Source organism: Pleurodeles waltl, chromosome 11, assembly GCF_031143425.1.
Source record: "Pleurodeles waltl isolate 20211129_DDA chromosome 11, aPleWal1.hap1.20221129, whole genome shotgun sequence".
Classification (NCBI taxonomy): domain Eukaryota; kingdom Metazoa; phylum Chordata; class Amphibia; order Caudata; family Salamandridae; genus Pleurodeles; species Pleurodeles waltl.
In genome coordinates this window covers 912,219,956-912,242,231 of record NC_090450.1, presented here as the reverse complement: position 1 = coordinate 912,242,231, position 22,276 = coordinate 912,219,956, and the positions used below count along the sequence as shown (strand labels likewise).

Here is a 22,276-nt window from a genome sequence, read left to right as displayed (position 1 = left end):
TCCTCGTACCCAGCCGGTGTGAGCACTCTGCGCCCACGGCCTGCTTGCCATTTGCATCAGTTCCGTGGGATGGCCCCGCACCGGTAGATCCAGGAACTCGGAAGATGGCTGACAGCCTCCTCGTGGCTCTTCCTCTGGTGCTCTTTCCTGGCCTATCTTGTCTTTGACATTCATCCTCCATTGTGGGTCGATCCCTTTTTTAATCGACCGCAGAGGCACCATATCCGAGTGCCAGAGGGGCTGCTTTTAAAGTCCAACGTAAAGGAGGATAGCTTGGGTGGTGGTGATTGCCTTTCTGTGTGCATTTAAAAGAAGGAACTTAAATAGGATTATGAAATCCAGCTAAGCAAGACCTGAATGCTTCTGTGTGAATGAATGACGATGCTATGTATATAACGTTTAGCCTGGTATATAACGTTTAGTTAGCTGGGCGAGCGCTCGGGTTAGAGCTACATGTCTGCTTGGTTGGTGTCCTGAAGAATAAAGCGAACTCGGAGTTTGGGAAGTAGTATCTTCATTAAGTGAGACATCTGTGCTTCAGATTAGTTCAGGGGTTGCTCTGAGTTCTGTAGAAGGGGATACTAGGGCTGGTCCACGGGAGTGGTGGTCGCTTTCGGTTAATTTGGACTGGAGTGCATTTAGGGCCCAGATGTTTTCTTTTTATTTTAACTGCTCTGGTGTTCTGTGCCTGCATTTGCAGGTAAATCCGCCAGCGGCAAGAATCCCTATATTCAGAGCACGTTACCTACGCAGAATCGTGGTTGTCTTTGAGGCCCTGATAAATGTGGTGGTTTTAGTGCCAATAAGTAGGGGTGTATTTGTTTTGAGTATGTGATCAAGTCGTGGTAAAATATGCATAAGGGTCCTAGGTAGAATGCTTGGGCCCTAGATAGCGAAGGTCACTGCTCCGGACTGTATGCGCCTTAAACTCTGTTTGCAATGAATATAGCACACAACGCATGCGAGGTTGAGTTAACATCTGGAGCAATTGGGGATAGTTGTAAATGGAGACGCCAAAAAGATTAGACACTTTGACCATTGTTAACTGACAGCTTTGAGATATAAAAAAAACATATTTCTTAAGTGAACTTGGGATCACACACTAAAACAACTGAAACACGCTAGGCACTTACGTAGTCTTAACACATTACAGTGCAAAGTCCAAACTATCTGCAGGTCTGAAAGTAAAACCTTGACTTTTTAAGGGTCTTCTTAGAAGGCACACCGACAGGTGAGGTAAAACGCACTGCAGCGTTCTAAGTAATTGCATCCCGGTAACAATTACGTCGTTGTTTCATTGAAAGTGCTTCCTTAACGAGGAATTGCCGAGAAAGCGAATTTCCTCCCTTTAACCACGGGACACTCCTTGTAGTGTGAAGTTGCGTAACAAAAAAAGAAAACTAGTAGTATCGCTTAGTTTACACCCGATTCTGGTGGTGGAGGCCCCACGGTGAGTTTTAAAGTTACTGACCCTTTTCAGGACTGAACCCCTGTGTGCTGTGCCAGAAACTGCACAGCTGGCAGCAGAAATGATGACTTGGCTGAAAAGCAACATCATTGATAGAGCAATGACTAAAGGCTTCAAGAAGTGATTGCTGGGAAATTCAAATGTATTACGTGCCGCTTTCCTTCCTGACAAGGGGGCTGTAGTGAATAAGTTGTGGATACCTTCGGATTAAAAAAAAATATATATTGTCTATTGTTTTCTGCTTAACTGATTTCAAAGATTGTGAACTGTTTTAACAATTTTATGTGCTAGAATGTTGCACGACACGAATCGTTAAAGATTTGGCCTTCTGGGGTTTCAGTTGCTTAAAATAATGAACATTGCACTTTGTTAAGGCAGCTTAGAAAATTCTGATTTTGCATAACGTGCCTGGTGCTCAACTGATTTTTCTTATTTTTTATTTTTTTTCCCCCCCATAAAAAACATGCAACAGAATTACCAGCTGAGGAAGGTAAGATTTTATAATATGTACCTAGTTTCTATTTAAGTATTTGTAATGGTGTGCATGTTGCAGTCAAACTTTAAACTTACTTTTGTTAACTTGTTTTTCAGGGAAAACTCTATGGGAACTAGTTATTGAACAGTTCGAAGACTTACTAGTTAGAATTTTGTTATTAGCTGCTTGTATATCTTTTGTAAGTATCCTGCAGAACTTATTCACTTACTTTCTGTACATACTACGAATGAAATGTGTTTTTACTTCTATGTGGTTGATATGAAACATGTTGCATGCGTAAAAGTTGATGTGGCTTTTGAGAGCCTCCAATTCATAATTGTATTTAAAGAGTTGAGCAGTTAACTACCAGTTCAGTGGAAATCTAAATCGGAGCGTTTACCGAGAAGCGTTTCTTTACTAGCTATTCCTTTAAAAGTAATAAACAGCTGTCGTGTCATTTTGTAGCGTGGAATGACTTTGATTTCCATTAGCGTATTGTGAAAAAGGGTGTTGGTAGATCTAGCGTTTGTAAAACAATGCTATAACTGTAAATAGGTTTTGCATTGGGAATGTGCAAGCTGAACTCCCTGTCTGATAATAGGAAGGGGACAGCTGCTGCTCTTGACAGTGACAAGTGACGACGGTGAGGATGGTAACCATTGTTTACCAAATTTAGTAACTGACATTTGGGGTCACCTGTTCTTGTAAAATGTACTGCTGCCTTTTAAAGATTTTTCGGATGGACAGCGGTCCAGTGATCTTGTCTGAGTAGGGCAGATTCTTAAGTTGTATTTTTTTAATATACTTTTTTGTTATTAATAGACCTATAAAAACATATCTGCTGTATTGAAATGCATTATAATGCGACTAAACAAAGTGGTGAGATAGAACGCTGGCATTTTATTTTTGTCTTTCTCGTTTGTGTTCTTTGGCCCAAGACTCGTGATTAATGCCTTCTACGGCATCTTTAAACTTCTGACTGACCAATAAACTTGCAGTGTATGTTGGTCTTCAAATGTTAGTTTGTTGAACTAAAGACGTGTACACTGGTTTATGTCGAGCTACCTCCTAGACTTCATCACTCCAGCTTATGTGGATGAGGAGTTTGTGTTGGGTGGTATTCTGTCTCTCCGCCGGTTTCTGGCAGATGAGACCTGAACTACTAACACGTTCAGTGAGCACTTGCTGAACATAATTATACTTTCTGCATAATGGGAGAAGCTGGCATTTTTTTTTTGCCTTATTGTCCTAGTTGTAATTTAACACCCAGAGCTCAAAGGCGAATGAAAAAGTCGTAGTTTTGAATGTGCAACATTTATTGTTTAACGTTGTGCAATTCTTTCTGCTGTTTTTCTCATGCTGCCTTTCATTGCCCTTGAGTCAAAGTCCGAGATGTATTTGCTCTAATATGACAGTATGAACCTTTGAACCATGAAGTGTAGGCACATTTTTTTTGATTCGTGTAAATATATTGTTTTAACGGTTACTTTGAGTACTCGAATGGGCAGTTGCTTTAAGATTTCATTTTTTTGAGCAGCTGTAATTAGAAGCATACCGCTGACAATCGTGTCCTCCTTCAGCCCCTTTGCTTTTAGAGCCTCACACACTGAGCACCACTGTTCTTGCCCATTGGGGTGTTGGGGTGAATGGTCACTAATACTCCCCTCCCTCCCTATTTCACAGTTGTATATAGGCAGCTGATTGGAACTGTGGGTGAAGTCCTCCTACAGTACAGGTGCACAGTGTACGTTCAAATGATTAGCATATTCATGGTATTTGGTTTTACGCCAATCCAAATAGATGTAATTTACAGTTGGTTTTGATGCAATATGCGTGCAGCAGGTCTTCATGAATTTTGGACCCCCTTTCTTGAGTCACTGGAGGGAATTGTGGGCTGCATGCACCCAGTTTGATTGTTCAACTTTCTTGTGACCTGCATTACATTTTTCAAGGTCGTGAGAAGGTCAGTGTAAGCGGGTCTGTCTCGTGGTTGGTAAAATACCACAAAACTACCCATTTGTTGGTTTATTCTTGGAGCATTTGTACATGTAACCGTGCAATCCCAGGTTCTAGAGGTATGTACTTGAATGACTTTTGCTAGCTTGAGAAGACTACGCTTGTTAAAGTGCAAAGTGTTCAGCATTAATGTCACTGTGCATGGGTATTTAACACTTAAGCCATTTTACTTGATTAGGGAACTAGTTTAAAAAAGAAAAAGCAGTATGCTCTACCACTTGGAGTCCCCCGTTTAGATGTTTCAGTTCTCTCCCATAGATGTTTACATTTGCCTTTTAGAGCTCTGGTTCTTTTTAATTCTTTAGTTTAGCTGTTTCTGTAAGTTTTTTTTTTTTAAAGAAACCTCTACATTATGAAAAATGCTCCCAACATTACAAATTATGGCAGTTTGATCGCAAGGCTTATTCTTCCTTTTTCGTGCTTCATGGTGCTGCAGAACATATGCATCTTTGTCTAAATGGTCTTTAAACATGATGATATTGTACACCAACTGTACAGGATATTTAATGGCAAGATCCCTGCTTTCCAAGATCATAAATCGATTCATATATAATCTCTTTGATTCAAATTCAACAGTTTAGGAAGGATAAATAGTTCAGTGCTTCCATAGTTCTCTTTGAGGGGTGGTACTTTAAAATGATCATAATGTAAATCAATCGCTACATTTATGTAGAGGTGGGCGGCCCAACAAAGAGTTAGAGAAGAGCCAAGGGTCTGGCTTGGCTCTTTGTGCACGAGCCGAGCCCTGAAAAAGCTTACTATATAAATCATACAAGAAACATCACATAATATAAAGTCTCTTCAAAACAGTGTAATTCTTTAATATGTAAAAATCCTGTACGTGGCCCATATTTGTTATAGAGCATAATTATAGTTTTTTTGTACAGGTCGTATTCTGAACTTGCATATATTTTAAAATGCTTTCGTACGCAATACAGAAGAAAAGGGAGTTTTGGTGAAATAAAATATTTGCTAAAGATCACACAATTCAAGAGGGAAGCCACAATTTATCCAGGTTTTCTGGTTCCATTTTGTACAGATCAGCCACTAATGGATATCTAGTTCTTTATGCTAAGGTTTTTTTTTTGTTTTTACCTTTGTGCATTTTTTCTACTGTTTTTTAAATATAGGGGCTATTCAATGTGAAGGTACTGGAGCGCTTTACATGAGCACCAGTTGCATTGCACAAGATCATTCAATTTTATAGACACGGAATATGAAGTGATTTTCCCATAATCGCAGGGTGTTAAGCCGATGCCGAGACTCTAACATGGATCCCTGCTTCCAAAGTGTCTGCTCTGGCTGTAGTGCCATATCCAGGGAAGTGGTAGGAAGGGAGGGTGATAGGTGGCAGGGAAAAGCCCAGTGAAAGCTTGACTTGTTATGGGGTCTAGAACCCAACAGGACCTCAGGCTGAGCTAGGTTTCAGAAGAGATGAAAAGTGGAGAGTAAGAGTTTTAGCTTTCCAAAAGTCACAGGTCCCCCCACCTCCCCCAACAATTTAACCGTTTTGCTTCAGGAAGAACAAATATCCATTATAGTCTCCTTAAGGCATGTGAATAACTGCGATGTAGATGGTTTTGTAGTATACATATTTGGAGATGATAATGCTTGTTGAATGACTTTCCTACGTTCTTCTGTGTTTGTTAATCAAGCCATTAACCTTGGAAGACCTATCTCATCTGAATGTAACAGGGTTGCCTGACCGAAATTTGGGCCCATATGCAAACTGAGGCAATGCCTGTCTTATCTCCTTTGATAGTAGAGCAGTTAAGGGGCTATTGGGATGGGTTCAGTGGTTAGCTAGCATTTTCTGCAGCAGCCACCCTTTTAACATGTCCGAAACACAGCTGCCTTTTGATTAGTGGGTGGTCATTCATTTGAGGCTACTTTTCCATTGTTCAACGCAGAGATAAAGCCCTGCATATAACCGAATAATGTCTAAACAATCAATCAAACATAGAGTGCTGCAAATCACCTGCGAGTGTCTTGAGGCGCTGCAGCTGTATGCTGCTGTGTGGAGGAATGATCATTCGAACATCCAAGTCGTTAGTTCTCTTCTGAATTGCTGGAGTGATGGGTGCATTCCTGAGGTGCAGGGGAAGTTGTTCCAAACTTTGGCTGCCAGGTGCGAGAAGGAGCATCCTCTGCTGTTGGCTCTACTGATCCGTGGTGTGGGGGTGTGGGGGGGTGGGGGGTCGTCGGCGAGGGAGATGGAAGCTAATCGGAAGTGTCTGTTCGGTTTGTGGAAGGTCAGGCGCTTGTAGCTGTACGTCGGTCATCTGTTGTGCAGGGCCTTTGTAGACGTAGGTCAGCATTTTGAACTGGTATCTCTTATGGATCGAGAGCCAGTGTAGTTTTTTTAGATTGGGTGTGATGTTCCTCCTTTTATAGAGGTAGAGTATGAGCCTTGCAGCTGAGTTCTGTATTGTCTGAAGTCTCTCGGGAGGTGTGCTGTGATTACTATGTAAAGCATGTTTCCGTAGTCTAGTTGGAGGGTGATAAGGGCCTGCATATCAGACCTGGTGTCTGCTGGGAGCCAAGTGCAGATCTTGCAGAGCATGCAAAGGGTGTGGAAGCAGGCAAATGTGGAGTTTTTGTGGTGGTGGTCTCTTCGGACAGGGAGTAGATGAGCTGTGTGTCATCGGCATAGGTGATGATGTTTAGTCTGTGATCTAACTGTGACGGCCTTTGGGAGTTGGGGGTGGAGGGTGTCATGTAAGTGTTACAGAGAGTTAGGCTGAGTGACGATCAGGATGTGGTGGGAGACAGTGTCCTACAGTCATGATATATGAGCTGTTTGAGGGTCATGCATTCAGTACTGTTTTAAACAATTGCAAATAATTAAAAACATCTCACATGGATTATCTATTTTAAAGGCAGCATCCATAGATAAATCAAGCAGATATAAAAGATGGTCAGACCTAGATTTTTCAGCAGTTGGACCATGCATGTCAATTTGCACACCATGTGTTTGCGGGTTAAGACAGTTTAGAATGACAGAATGGCATAGAAAACTCACTAAGGTTAATGGTTCTCCAAACTGTTTTGTGTTTGATGTTCACCTGGAATGGTAGGATTGAAATAATCCTAGTGGTTATTACAAACTGCGTCCAGCTACGTCTGAAAGATGACTTGCTAGAACTGTTGAGAAGCAATTTGGTAGGAACTTTTCTCCAGCACGTTTTCTTAGCCTTTCTGCAAGCAATATTTGGACCTTATTTGTATGGGGCTTCTACTCCATGTCTGATATGCTCACACCACACATCGTCCCCCGCCCCCATGCTTCGATTCTCCTTTAGTGATTTTTTTTTTTCTTCTTTTTTTTTTTTCTCTGCATGGTTTCTTGCAGAATCCCCCCCCCCCCATACTACTTTTTATCCTATTGCACTCTCTTGTCAGAGTTCTTAGTTTGAATGTGCTCCTTTAGTAGATTTGCTGGTGGTGTTTCTTGGCGTCACATGGTTGTCTGACCTCTTTTGATTCGCTGACACTTAAATTTGGGAATATTTATTGTTCAGCTGATAAGTTTTTATAACTTGCACAATTCTCATTTTCAGATGGAGCCTACTAGGGGTCATGAAGACCTAGTGTGCTTACCAAGAACAAACTGAGGCTTTCTGTCTGCCCGTTGCTTACCATTAATTGGTTTTAACTGCCACTATTTAGTTTCTATTGGATGGATCTACTTGTTTCAACCTATCCACCTTGTGTTCTCTTTACCGTCTCTTGACTGCTCAGCCCTCCACAGGGCTTGGTCGCCCCACTCACTGCTGCCGCTCCTGCCTGCCTTTGCCGCCTCCTGCCTGCAGATTCCTTCGCTCGCTGCACCTGGGATTTCCCGCCGCTGCCTCCCTGTGGCCCCGCCCCCCTGTGATTCCATTCGCCGGACCGCTCCCGCCACCCAGCTGCTCCTCCCTCCCGGCTCCTTACTTATGACGCCCCCAGAGCGACCGCGCAGCGGACGCGCGCAGCGGGAGCACCGACTGAGCGCCGAAGGTGCGCCAAAGGTAAGCCCGTCTGCGCCTGGACCGTGCCCAGCGCCAGACCCCCTGGTCCTCGCCCTCGCCAGCACACCCTGCACAGCTACGATGCCAGAACACTCCACGCACTCAATGCCGGCCGAAACACCGCCTGCTACCGAGCCACCCCGAGACGCACCCACGGACCCTTCACCTGCCTGACCTGCCGCTTCACCAGCCTACGACCCAACACTGCACCTACTAAACCGAGCCCCAGCAACAAACACCTGATGTGCATCCTGCTCAACACCCGCTCCGTTCACAGGCATGCCGTCGAACTCTGGAACCTCCTCGACTCGACAGCACCAGACATCGCCTTCCTGACGGAAACCTGGATGAACGCCTCCTCAGCACCCGACGTCGCCATCGCCGTCCCAGAAGGCTACAAAATCACCAGGAGGGACCACGTCAACCAGACAGGAGGAGGCATCGCCATCATCCACAAGAACACCATCCGCATCACGACCAACTCCGATGACACCTTCACCTCCGCCGAACACCTCCACTTCCAGATACACACCAACCCCAAGACCACGCTCAGAGGCACCCTCATCTACAGGCCACCGGGACCACGCACACAGTTCAGCGAAGACATCACAGACTTCGTCAGCCCCCACGCCATCAATTCCACCGACTACATCCTCCTGGGGGACCTCAACTTCCACCTGGAGGACGACAAGGACCGCAACACCACTGCTCTACTGGACAACCTGGCCAACCTCGGACTCAAGCAACTGGTAACCACCCCTACCCACCACGCCGGCCACACGCTTGACCCAGTCTTCTCATCCAGCAAATATGTCACCTTCAGCCACTCCACCAATCTCCAGTGGACTGACCACAGCTGCGTCCACTTCAGCTTCAGTAAAACAACGACCCACCACCACCCTCAACAAACCCTCCGCAGGAGCTGGAACAAGATCACCGGCGACCAGCTCACCACCTTCCTCAGCCAGAACCCCCCCCACCAGCTCAACGGACCCCAACGAAGCCGCCAACAACCTCACACAGTGGATCACCAACTGCGCAGACGCCCTCGCACCACTGAAGAAGAACCCCCCCCAGCAGACGCAGCAGCAAGAAAGCCTCCTGGTTCACCGACGAGCTCATCACCTCCAAGAAGAACTGCCGCTCCCTGGAGAACACCTGGCGCACCAACCAGACCACAGACAACATGACGGCCCTCAAACACGCCACCCGCAAACACCACCAACTGATCCGCGCCACAAAGAAGACAGCCTTCAAGGAACGACTGGACAACAACACCCACAACAGCAAGGAACTCTTCAACATCGTCAAAGAGCTCTCCAACCCCGACGCCGGAAACAATGACATCACTCCCTCGCAAGACCTCTGCGACTCCCTCGCAGCCTTCTTCCACGACAAGATCGCCAACATTCACAACAGCTTCGGCCCACCAACCACAAACCCCACCACCGAACCGATGCCCCCCACCGCCACCCTCCACACCTGGACCCCAGTCAGCACCGAAGACACAACACGCACAATGAACACCATCCACTCCGGATCCCCTACGGACCCCTGCCCACACCACATCTTCAACACGGCCGACCACATCATCGCACCCCACCTCCGTGACATCGTCAACGCCTCCTTCAACACCGCCACCTTCCCGGAGTGCTGGAAACACGCCGAGATCAGTGCCCTGCTGAAGAAACCAACTGCAGACCCCTCCGACCTCAAGAACTACCGCCCCATCTCGCTCCTCTCGTTTCCTGCCAAAGTCATCGAGAAGACCGTCAACAGACAGCTAGCTGCCTTCCTTGAGACCAACGGATCCCTCGACCACTCGCAATCCGGCTTCCGAGCCAACCACAGCACGGAGACCGCCCTCATCGCAGCCACAGACTACATCAGATCCCTAATGGACAATGGGGAAACTGCGGCCCTCATCCTCCTGGACCTCTCCGCAGCGTTCGACACTGTCTGCCACCACACCCTGGTACTGTGCCTGAACAACACCGGCATCCAGGAGAAGGCCCTGGAGTGGATCACCTCATTCCTCGCCGGAAGAACCCAGAGAGTCCGCCTCCCCCCGTTCCGGTCAGCGGCCACCGAAGTCATCTGCGGAGTTCCACAAGGGTCATCGCTCAGCCCCACCCTCTTCGTCTATATGAGCCCCCTCGCAACCATCGCACGTCAACACAACCTCAAGATCATCACCTACGCCGACGACACCCAGCTGATCCTCTCCCTCACCAGCGACCCGGACGCCGCCAGAGCCAGCCTACACGAAGGGATGAAAGACGTCGCCGAATGGATGAAGAACAGCCGCCTGAAACTGAACTCAGACAAGACGGAGGTCCTCATCCTGGGATCATCACCATCCGCCTGGGACGACTCCTGGTGGCCCCCCGCCCTGGGAGCCACCCCCAAGCCAACGGACCACGCTCGCAACCTAGGCTTCATCCTGGACTCCTCCCTCTCGATGACCAGACAAGTCAACGCCGTCTCATCTTCATGCTTCAACACCCTGCGCATGCTTCGAAAGATCTTCCGGTGGATCCCCACCGAGACCAGGAAGACTGTCACCCAGGCCCTCATCACCAGTCGGCTGGACTACGGGAACGCCCTCTACGCCGGCACCGCCGCCAAACTCCAGAAGAAACTCCAACGGATCCAGAACGCCTCAGCACGACTCATCCTGGACATCCCCCGACACAGCCACATCTCCGAACACCTGAGAGACCTGCACTGGCTCCCCGTCAACAAAAGAATCACGTTCCGACTCCTCACCCACGCACACAAGGCCCTCCACGACCTGGGCCCCAAGTTCCTCAACAGCCGCCTGACCTTCCACAAGCCCACCCGCCAGCTCCGCTCCGCCAGCCTCGCTCTCGCCACCGTCCCCCGCATCCGCAGAGCCACCGCCGGAGGAAGATCCTTCTCCTACCTGGCAGCCAAGACATGGAACTCCCTCCCCATCCACCTCCGGACAACGCAAGACCATCTCGCCTTCAGGAAGCAACTCAAGACCTGGCTGTTCGAGCAGTAGCGTTCTCCCCTCTCCCCCCCCCCCCCCCCAGCGCCTTGAGACCCTCCGGGTGAGCAGTGCGCTATACAAATGCCTTTGATTGATTGATTGATTGGCTGGCCTATATGCGCCCTCTACTTGCATTTAGTGAACTACTTTTTTCTTTTTGTTTAAGTTCTCCATAAGAAAGCATGTGTGCAAGCAACGTCCCTCCTATGCTTTTCACTCTTTCCACATTGAGCTCTTCCGCTGCCTGCACTTCTGGTGTTCTATGTTGCTTTTCCTCAGCCTGCTGTGTTGCTCCCCGTACCCTGCTTATCAGCTTAATCTTCTTTTAAAGTGATTTTGCAAAAAAAAAAAACTGATCCTTTTTTGATCTGTTAAAAAAAAAAAAAACTGTTCTTTTGCAGCCATGCATGTACCTACAAAATTATGTTGTATTACATTTTTATATACTAATGGGAGCTTTCACTCAGCCCTCTTCATCCATTGGTTTATCAGTTCCCTTTTTCTTCCGCCTAGTATAAAATGCAGCACTAAAAACTTCAGCCATTGGCTCTCTTCACTTTGAGTGACCACACTCTGCTCTTCCATGAAGAGCACATCTGTAAAGTAGTTCCCATCAGTTATTTTCAGTGACGGGCATTACTTTTTTTTTTTTTTTTTTTTTTTTAAATACTTAGCCATTTTTTTGTAAATATTGGGGCAGCTTGGTACTTTCCACACAAAGTTTTAGAAATGCTGTGACAAAACAAACAATGGCAAAGCAAAAAGACTGGCAGCCAGCTCAGACCTGTTGGATTTGCCAATGTTTCTTTTCAGATATTTAGATGGTTAACAGTGCCTGTGTATTCCAGTGCTGTGCTCCTCACCAGTGAGGTGGTCTTTGTAAGGGTTGCAAATAGTTTTATTGCCACAGGTTGATGCTTATGAGTAATATCTTGTCCCCCAAATTTAGCGACGTGATGGGCCACCATAGTCTCCCATGTTATAGTTATAGACCCAATCTTGTTTCATAGAGAAGCCTTTTTTGAAGCACCATTGAGATACATGTTGCTGACGTAAGGTATGCTTTTCAATAAGCTATAGTAACTACTATTCTTTTTTCATTGTCAGACTCTGTTTTTTAGTTTGCAATTTGTTCTCCCCTCACACTGTTTTTGATGCACACCTATTCTAAGTGATTATTTAGTGGACACAATTCAAACAGTTCATTGGCGTTTGAAAAGCAGTTTGAGTGCTGTGTTTATGCAGGGTTTGTGCACTCATATGGCAAAATTGACTAGGTGATTACTGTATGAGGGTCCTTAATAGTAGTATAGACAGGTCATGTAATTGACTGCATCTTTTTAATTCCCCATTGGACATTGTAGTAACATTGGATTACACCTTACTGTCTCATTTACCAGTGTTGGACCTGGATCTAAATAGTGTATTTGCAGACATTTTGTGATGCTCTTCTAAGATGACCCAGCTGCTACCTTTCATTTCTGGGCAGACACGCCCATCTTCAATGTCTATACAGAGTCCATCTCTACCATGACTCATACAGCCAAGTAAATTTACTTTAAAAAAAGCCTTCTCTGCACTACAGTTGCTCATTTATTTGACATACCAGATGTTTGATTCATCTTTGTTCTTTTTGTACACTCGACCTCCTTGTATTGCATTTGCTTTGCTCAACAGAATACCCTATTTATCGGCGTATAACACGCACCAGCGTATAACACGCACCTCATTTTAAGAGGACATTTCAGAAAAAAAAACCTTAACATTATATCAGCGTATAACACGCACACATCATTTGCCCCCTATTTTCAGGGAGAAAAAGTGCGTGTTATACGCCGATAAATACGGTATTCACAAATTATGAGATCTTGATTTTTCTCTGACCTCTTGACCTTCACTCTTTTTTTTTTTTTTTTTTTTTTTTTTCTTTCCCCCTTACCTAATTCACTGTTCTCTTTTGCCATTAGGTAGTCCTTTTGAGTTAGTTTCTCTTTGACTGGCTTTGTCCTTCTACCTCACCCCAGATCTTAACAAAAGTAGCTGTAGTTTAGCAGATACATTCTGCATGTTCCTATGATGTAGAAGCTCCCTTCCTCCTTCCTTGGAGGAATTGGCAGATGCAAGATGGGGGCAGAGGGCGGTGAGAGTGGACCTGCAGTTGGTACCGGGTTCCAAGAAATCTGGACAAATTGGGCCATGGGATGACATCCTAAGTCTATATAAAGAGCAGGACTCGAACAAGGGTTGCCTACAGCAGTTATGAAAGATTCAAAATGTAACATAATTAAATGGATATTATTCTTGCAGCCAAATATTGAAAGATTACTAAGTAATTTTCTATGCTATGGTGGAGAAGTATCTATTCTTAACCTCTCTCTCTGGACCAGGAATAATTTATTCCTATGTTTTGTTATGCAGGGAAAACTTAATCTTTGTTGGACACACGAGTCCCCATTTCATACAGTTTTTTAATTTAAAAAAAAAAAAATTGGACAAAGCTTTTATAGTAATCACAGAAAGCAAGCCCGCATATACACTTCCGTTATTCTTTGACCTGCTTGTTTTACCCTGTGCATCCAAGTTATGTTTTAAAAATATATTATAGTTGTAGGTCCCTGTTAACATTATAAAATGACTTGAAACACCTTCATTTTCAAATAAGTATTTACCACAGTTATTTACTCTTTTTGTTTACAGTACACCCAATCCTGCAATCACTTTATAAAGGCCTGTATTTATTTTGTTTATTACAGGCAAGTTGTGACGTCACCTTAGCTGCTCAGCTGTAATAAGTTTACTACAACTGAGTTTAAACAATATAATGGATTATGCCATTGCAGAAATACATACATTACCTGCTGCATTTTGGTGTGAGAAATCTAGCACTACAGAATTTGGTTGGTTTTCATGTTTGCAACCATGCTGTCTCGCATACGAAAGAAGACGACAAGGATTAAAACAGTTCGAGTCTCATTGACTCGGCTACCTCTTCATACCCACTTCCTCCAGGTGTCCCGCCCCCCACCCCCCCACTGTACTTACCATCCACTCACCCCTGTCACTATTGCTAACTTTCTGCCTACTTCCTACCCTCTTCCCTCTATCCCTTCCTTTGCTCTTTTTCTCTCTTCTACCTTACTTATTTTCTCATGAATACAGTCCTATTATTATACCTCTCTCCCTATTTGCAGGCCTCGCACCTTTTAGTCCAGCGCATCATCCGCTGTGAAACACGACCTATCAGTTGTTAGATATACCTCGTACTCCAAGTTTGGCACTTATCCTTCCTCCCCTGTCAGTCAGTATTGTTTATATCGACTGTGAGGCCCGCTTCGTGCGTTAAGTCGCCCTTGGCATCCTCGCACACTCAATGTTATTATATGGGCGACCAGCTATGCTATCTCCCTTCCTATCTTCTTCCGCCATTCTTCCAGCATTTCTATATATTCTTTTCTCCCCTGCCATATACCCTCTTACTATTCTGATCTCTTCTCCCCGTCCACTATCTCTGCCTTCTGGTTCCCCGCGGCCCAGAGGAACTATCGATCCCTTTCTAAGGGCCTCCCTGCTAGACACCTCCTCGTACTACTTCCCTCACTCCTACCCACGGCGGCTGCAGTATGGAGAAGTGACGGAGAATTGATAGACGGGAGTATGCCCGGAATACTGGTCCTTTCTGTATACTACCACTGAGACACGGATGGAGCCATAATCGCAACCCCGCGCTCTTATCAGAATGCCTGTGTTGTATTGTCAGTTACATTGCACTCTGGAATTACGACAATTGTTTTTCAAAGTCCTGTTCGACATTTGTATGCCTAAGTTCACCTGTTACCCTTGCATGCTTGTAAACTCCTCCATGTATATGTTGGGCCTTAATGAGAGATGCGTACCTATTCCATGTTGAACGGGATTTCTGTATGTCAATGTTTTTGATTTTGAATGTTGATTTCGAGTTCTAACTAAAGAATTACAACACAGTTTGTGAGAAGGGTGATGATGATGTGACCATGTAGTATAAGGAGTAAAATACGCTCTGCCGGGTTTTAAATAGGATATTTCAAGTCACTTTGGAGTTCCATGACCTTGGTAAAGAAACTCTACCTTTGGTCTTGTTCCTTCACATCTTGCAACTCCTCTGTAACTCTCAATATACATATTCATTAGTGAGTAATTTATTCCATATTGTGCGAGAGGCACTGAGCAGTACTTTGAGAGTCAAGACAACAGGAATTTTAAAGAGAGGCAGTCGGTTGGGGCTTCTTCTAAACACTTTGGGAATACAATTTGGCTTGATAATGAATGTGCATGCCTAGTGTTAATTATAGTGGGGTATCTATGCATCCATGGACGTGCTTGTAGGATTTTTTTTCTGCAGTCTTTGGGAATATGCACTCTTGTTCATTTATATTCTTTCTCCTCTCCCTCTTCATAACAGTTCATGGGTTATGGTTGTAAACCACCTTACATTCTTTCATGTCTGTTGCCAGCTTCTTACCTTTCAGCTATGGGTTGCTGCTTTCTGAGTGTCTTGAAAGCATTTTAATCAATGCGTGAAACACCAATCTGACGCTATTGTGGTGCTTTTCTGGATTAGCGGCACAAATGATGACGCTAACCCAGCAAAGCTCTGGGAGGCCCATAGAAAATAGCCTTGCGTCACTAACGCCTTCCCCGAGCAGGTGTCAAAAAAACATTAGACCGACGCAGAGAAATCTTGTAAATTTCACTATTTTTTTTTTTTCCCCGACCTCCCTGCGGAGGAACACCTCCTGTGCCTACATTATAATTGGCGAAGGTATAATGTGGTACAAGGGTTTAAAAAGCATCGCATGGGGCTTGTAAATATGCCACTAAGTGTATATAATCAAACAAAAGGTGTTGTGTGTGTTTTTTCCCAAACAGCAGAAGTGCTGAACCCTCATATTTGAAGGTGCACTCAAGTGAGAATGAAGGAAAAGGCGACTCTACAATACAATATTTGCCTGGGATCACACAATTTGAGACCAGTTCCCTAGTCAAGTACATTACAGTTAGGTCTAGTAGATTATTCAAGCCACTCGAACTGCAGGTCTAGGAAAGTATTTGTGATTTATTGAGGCCTGTGAATTAAACATTAGTCAAACTACATGGTGGGGTGTGAGTTATAGTTACTGTAAATAACTCGAACCGCTGAATTTCTGTGGTTTCGTGCGAGTAAATTCAGAACCGAACTAGAACGTCCATGTAGTCTTTGTATTTTTAAGTGACTAATATGATGCTTGGCTTTATATACATAGCGCCTTGTACTTAGTATGTTGAGATATATGGAGCCACTGGCGGAGGTTTTGGGGAAACTGTAGTACTGAGGCATAAAAGGCGAGCCACAGCTTTCTGAACAATCCGTAGCCGCACCTGCGTGATACCCAGGTTTAGCAAACCGTAGTTCAGTCTAGTTTTTTGTGTATCCAGAGGTAAAGCAGTGGGATCTCTTTTTAGGCATTTCCAATTGTACCATAAGTCTGTGGCTATATGCGATCTTTATACTATAAGGGCTACTGAAATAGTATCGCTGGTATGGAGGCAAAAAGATGTTGATGTGCGGAACTGGTAATATCAATGTCTAAAGTCGTCTTTTTTTATTTCTACTGATAGAATATGCTTTCAGAATATATTTCCTCGTATCGCAATTGTGTGTTCTGTTGCACTAGAAAAAACAAAATAAAATGTTGAAACAATAAAAAGCTCAGTTGGTTTGGCCAATGCATGTTTTACCTCTGATTTATCCAGGTGATCCTGAGTTTCTGAAATTTTTAACCACTTTCCAAAAACTATTACTAATACTCATTTGCTGAAGTGTGTGTTTTACAGAGGCATTTTTTCACTTGTCTCTGGATTATATATACATTCAGAAAGTCTACCCTTTTATTGCTCTTGTGTGAAGGGTTTTAAATGTTAGGTAATGATTTATGTTTACAGTTTCAATTTTTTTATCTAGATCATTTCTAAATGCTGATTGGTATTTTTCACGCTGCTTGCTTTTCCTTCCTTTTCTAACATGCACATTCGGCATGTGAAGCGTAGGTGTACTGGCCAAGAGTGATCATTCAGTCTACAGAATGCACCTATGATTGTGTCCATTGTCCAGCACACTGAAATGTCTCTCCTGAAACTCCACGGATTCTATTTGTTCAAACGAAGGGTTAAATGTGACATGCGGATGTGGCTAGATTCAAGGTTTAAATAGAACATGAGACTTTGAGGCAGCAATGATTTCTCCCTTCGACACACTCGCAGGTCCTACTGCAGATTTGGAGTGCTTTACCTTTTGAAACAAACCATTCACTCCACTATCTTTAGGTCTCCCCCCCCCCTAATCCTTAACTTACTCAGAGGGCCTTTTTTCTTCTGATTACGTAGGTGGTTACAGTTCTTTTTATGTAACCCACTGACTTCGGTTTTGAAATGTTAACAGTGGTATTTCTTCTTTGTGATCGGTCTTTATTAACTGATGCTTCCTTCAGTTATCCCACTTGTTAGTTCTTGTGCCCGTGGGTCCTCCGTCTATAAGGAGCTATCTGATTTACATGGGGCTAGAAGTCCTGTGGGGATGACAACACTGTAAATGCGTTGGTAACTCTGGCAGTTGACTTTGTTAAAATGGTTGTGGTGTTTGGTATCTAAACGTTCGTTTTAACTTTTTAAAATAGCATGAAGTGGCCATAACTACTCATACTGCTTAAACTGTCATCCCGTTAAATGTTAGCTGACAATTCATGTAGGGTAAATTTAAGTTGTATGTGCTTTTTAGGTACCAATTATTTTTATGGAAGTGATTGTGATCTTATCAGATTGTAGCAGTGACCTAACTATTCTTGTGTATCCCTCCTTCCTCTGCCCTCGCCCAGCCTGTTCCTGTACTCTTGAATGATCAAGTTTGTTATAAGATTGCATCACCTTTACCCTGGAATACCTGTTCTCGTGATGGCTAACGTCACTATCCACAAAGGCACAACGCAGATCACCTTCTTGCATCACACATTAAGCCAGTACTTTAAACATCGACTTCACACTGGCCAAATATGCACTGAACTGGGTACTAAGGTGTACAACACCCCTTCTACCATCTCCCACTTAATACACATACCCGGGCAATGGGCATCCATACCAATCAATTACATGAACAGTGTGGTACAGCCATCGGGCCTTAACCCACAACAAATAAAAAATATTAAAGATGTACAGCTAATTAGAACTGCTAAAAATAATGTTTTGCAGCAAACAGTATGAGAATAGATTCTAAGTGATTAGCATATGGCATTTTCATGAAGTTTCAGTTCAAATATGATTGACCTTTTCATGGCGGATTTTAAATGTTTAATCAGCCGGTGTATCAGTATTGATTGTTTTGATTTGAATTTCATGTTACAGATGTACTAAGTTTTATTTTGCTATATACTTCGTAACTAACAAGTGTTGCACCATTTTTAGGTATTGGCCTGGTTTGAAGAAGGCGAAGAGACAATTACAGCTTTTGTGGAGCCTTTTGTAATTTTGCTCATATTAATAGCCAATGCCATTGTTGGAGTGTGGCAGGTAAGCCAGTTTGCCTAGTGGTATACCGCATTAACATTGTTTTAGGTTCTTATAATTCCATTTTAGTATTAAACTGCACTGTTTTATTTCTCTCATATTTTTCGATCAAATGTTTAGTCATTACTTGATATGACAATTGTTGGAACACTACTAGGCACTGTTCGTGATGGAGTGGGCCTGTTTTGTAGCAGTCAGTGAGCAAGGCAGATTTTCTGGGGTGATGATAACAAACAACGCAAGAATTGAAACTGTTGAAAATATAAATTCACATCCTATAATAATTTCGGATGTAATTTTGCCTTTTGAAAAAGCCTCCCACTTTGTTTACTACATGCGATCTAGTCTTAACATGCCAACTATAATTGGCAAACCTTTTTTTTAATGAGCACAGAAGTGTGGTAGCCCCAGTATGGACAAGAACGAGGTTTAGGATAGAATGACCAACCATCTGTTTAGTCAGTGTGTAAAAGACCACACTGTTACTCTGCATTATGCCTCAGTGGTGCACTGATCCTGATTTATGCAATCAGTTTTCACTCAATACGGGCGAGCGCAAAGCGCTCTGTCCTGTGTTGTAATCTCTTTGGGCTTCAAACCACGCCCATGTCACGTCATTTTCTTTCATTGGTTTGTGAGCTTACCTTTTAACATCTGCTTGCTTTCATTAGTGAAAGGCATGCATAAGTCATGCCTTTTTCAGTGTTTAGCCCTCATTGAGCACAGCGACCAAGTACTGAAAACATACACGTTTTCTGTCCGGTTTCTGAAAAACTTTTTCTCTCTTTTTTTTTTTTTTTTTTTTCGCATCGCGATCTCGCTGGGTAGAAGTCGAGCGCTTTGCATCACATAGACCCTGTTAGATAGTTAATTGCACTTTTGACGGTTACGTAGATAATAGCACTTTTGCCGATAGGTTCCACTACGAGAACTTTTATTTCCCTTTGTGCATTTGCTTTGCACTGATGGCGGCCGTCGGCTCCCATATGTGAAACTTTTACTTTTCAGTTTATATGGCAAAAAAAGTCAGTTATGTTGAACTGTTTTATATTCATTTTGTAATTTATGTGGCAAGAAAAGTCTGGTTACAAGTTTACAATGCTAACTGCCCTAGCTCAAGCAAACGTGAGACCGGTTGCATTGCAAATGCTTGTTTTTGAACAGGAGAGGCTTTCCCTGCAGTAGCAGTTACTCTATTAAAATCTTGATGGTGCTGCTCCAGTTATCTGTTACAAGTAGATGTGACACCAGATACAGTTGTATAAACACAGCTGTACTGTTTACCTGTCCTCTGCTTTCCTGCTTGATATGCTGCGTATGGCGGTCTCAAGCTTGCCTTCATGACTTTTAGAAAAGTTGGTGCAGGATTGGGTCTAAAAACACAAAGCTCAATGCTGAATCATAATGATTTGGGCTGATTGAGTTTATTTGTTGCTTTGTAGGGTGTGAAATTATGTGCAACTATTTTTTTTTAAATGTCTTTAAAGGGTTTTAAAAAATTAAGGTTATTCTATCATTTTTTAAGATGCTAGTCATTGCTTATGCCTTGGTAGTGGGTAGCATTTGAAACATAATTCTACTTTGGTTGTTTGAATTTTTCCATGTTAGAATTTCTCTCACTTATTATCAAGCTGCCCGATAGCCACTCTGTCTAATGCTTTGCATTTCACTAAGAATTTGGCAGCATTCATTGTGAGTAATGCGATTGCTTTGCTACACTGAAAAAACAGAATTATGGTGTAGTTTGCTGCAGTTCAAAGCTAGAAATGTTTACTTTTTTTTTTTTTTAATTAAATTGACTATGTTAAAATAGTAAACAGAAAATATATGCAACTGAAGTCCCAAAGATAATCAGCGAGTTACCTTCAGAGTGAAGGTTTTACTCTGTGTATGATTTCAGTGTGTTTGTGATATATTTTAGACGTAACAGAAAATTATCACAAAATAACCTGTCCGATACAGAACAATATCTGTACCTGATTTAATGTGTTCTTCCAGCGTGTATTTGAAGTGATGGATGTTGTCTTTTGAAGTGGGAGGGTGTTTTGTTGTGCTCAAACATGAGAGTTTGAGATACTAAGCACGAGGCAGTGCTTCTTAATGGCACCACAGTACTCTCATCAAGTGATGATATGTAATGCCGTGGGTTTCTGATTTTGAATCAGAGATATCACTTGTTTTTCTTTCCTTGCGGGCTGATGTTGGGTTCTTTGTTGTTGGAATAAATCACTGAAGATAAATCTTATAATTTTGTGAAAAGGTTATAAATGCATCATATTAAGTAAGCCTTTATTGACGGCGTAGTCACTTTGGAACATTCTGTAGTGTCAGTCTGTTTTAGCATTTCTTGTTTGTGTGGTTTAGTGTGTTTTGTTCTAGAAATTGCAAAACAGGTTGTGTGCACAGTGGAAAAAATGGCAGCACATAAATTGTTCATAGAGAGGGGTAACTGTGCCTGAGTGCACACCGAAAGTGGTGTAGGTCTTTAGGACTCGTCCTCTGTTCACTAAGACTGTTGCAGCTGACCACTGCCCAGTCGCGTCTCTTTTATGCCTTCACCAAACATTGCCTCAGCATATCCCCAAACCACCTCCTGCCCCAGCACACACAACCTCTGCCGATTCAATACGGTCACCCCCACTCTCCAAATCCTTACTGGGCATTGTCTCCAATACAGCATACAACAGAAAAATATTGTAACATTCATGACCCTTTCTTAAAAATGCTCGCAGTGACCATGTGGGTATCTTTTATCATAAGATTAATGTTCAAAATACAGAGCTTTGGGGTGACGGTAAATCTGAACGAAGTGTGCTGATCCTGGCTGACCCAGACAGCGAGGTGTTATCTCCTGAATGTATGTGAGGAAACAGACCTGCTCTGTATGAAATGAATCTGGTTAACGTTGAGGTTGAGTATCGCCAAATATATTGCAAAAAAGTTTGCAGAACAAGTGCCCCATTTCGAAGGTTTGAAATAAGACCTGAACTAGTGCATGCTGGCTGAAAGGGTTGTCTATGAAGGCCGGGGGTTTCCCTAAAAAATGGGTAAAAATATGAGGACATTGTAATGACTACAGAGGTAATATTTGTGGTGCCCCAGACACTGTTGCTGTCTGTGAATAGCGAGCCATCGCGAACAATCAATGTTGAGAATCCCATAGAGTTGGGGGTGGGCTTTGGAGTTGGTGAGTTTCAAAAGTGTTTGAGTGTGATGCATTTGTATTTAACACTACTGAAAATATTAAATCAAATGCTCTCTGCTTTCTGTCCATGGCTAAGACTTGATTCAACAACTCCGCACCAGATATAGTCTTATCTCCTTTTCCCAAATTATAACCAGCATTTGCAATGCAATGTCTTGCATTTTCTTGAGTTAGAGCTATTGACATTGTAAATTCAGAAGTGGATTTTACTCATGGCATAAATTTTTCAACAATGCCTCATAAGACTTCGTCTTTTCCTGCCATGTTTTGGTGTTCACTGGTGGCTACTGACATCTGAGGAGAGGCGAGATGACTGCACAACCTCGCATCTGAACAGAAATTGGAAAATAGGACTGGAAACGTATTTTCTTTCTATTTTAACAGATGTCTTGCAACGAGCAGAGCAGCCAGAGAAGATTTATGGCCCCAATAAAGGAGATAAGCAATGCCATGTGTGCAGTGTGGTGATTGCTGGCAGGTAGAGGCCCAAGATGTGATGGGAGGCTAAGCAAGT

General features: G+C 43.5%; 1 protein-coding gene across 3 annotated transcripts in view; it reads left to right on the top strand.

The window, feature by feature from the left end:
- The window catches only part of ATP2A2 (ATPase sarcoplasmic/endoplasmic reticulum Ca2+ transporting 2), a 263,413-nt gene that overhangs the window by 1,223 nt on the left and 239,914 nt on the right, over positions 1-22,276 (top strand). For all 3 annotated transcript variants that reach the window (XR_011199488.1, XM_069214880.1, XM_069214879.1), the window contains exons 2-4: positions 1,941-1,958; positions 2,060-2,142; positions 18,456-18,560. Coding sequence is in view for 2 of the 3 variants with exons in the window: in XM_069214880.1 (XP_069070981.1) it covers positions 1,941-1,958; positions 2,060-2,142; positions 18,456-18,560 (206 nt within the window). In the remaining variant the exon portion in view is untranslated. The remainder of the gene's footprint in view (positions 1-1,940; positions 1,959-2,059; positions 2,143-18,455; positions 18,561-22,276) is intronic.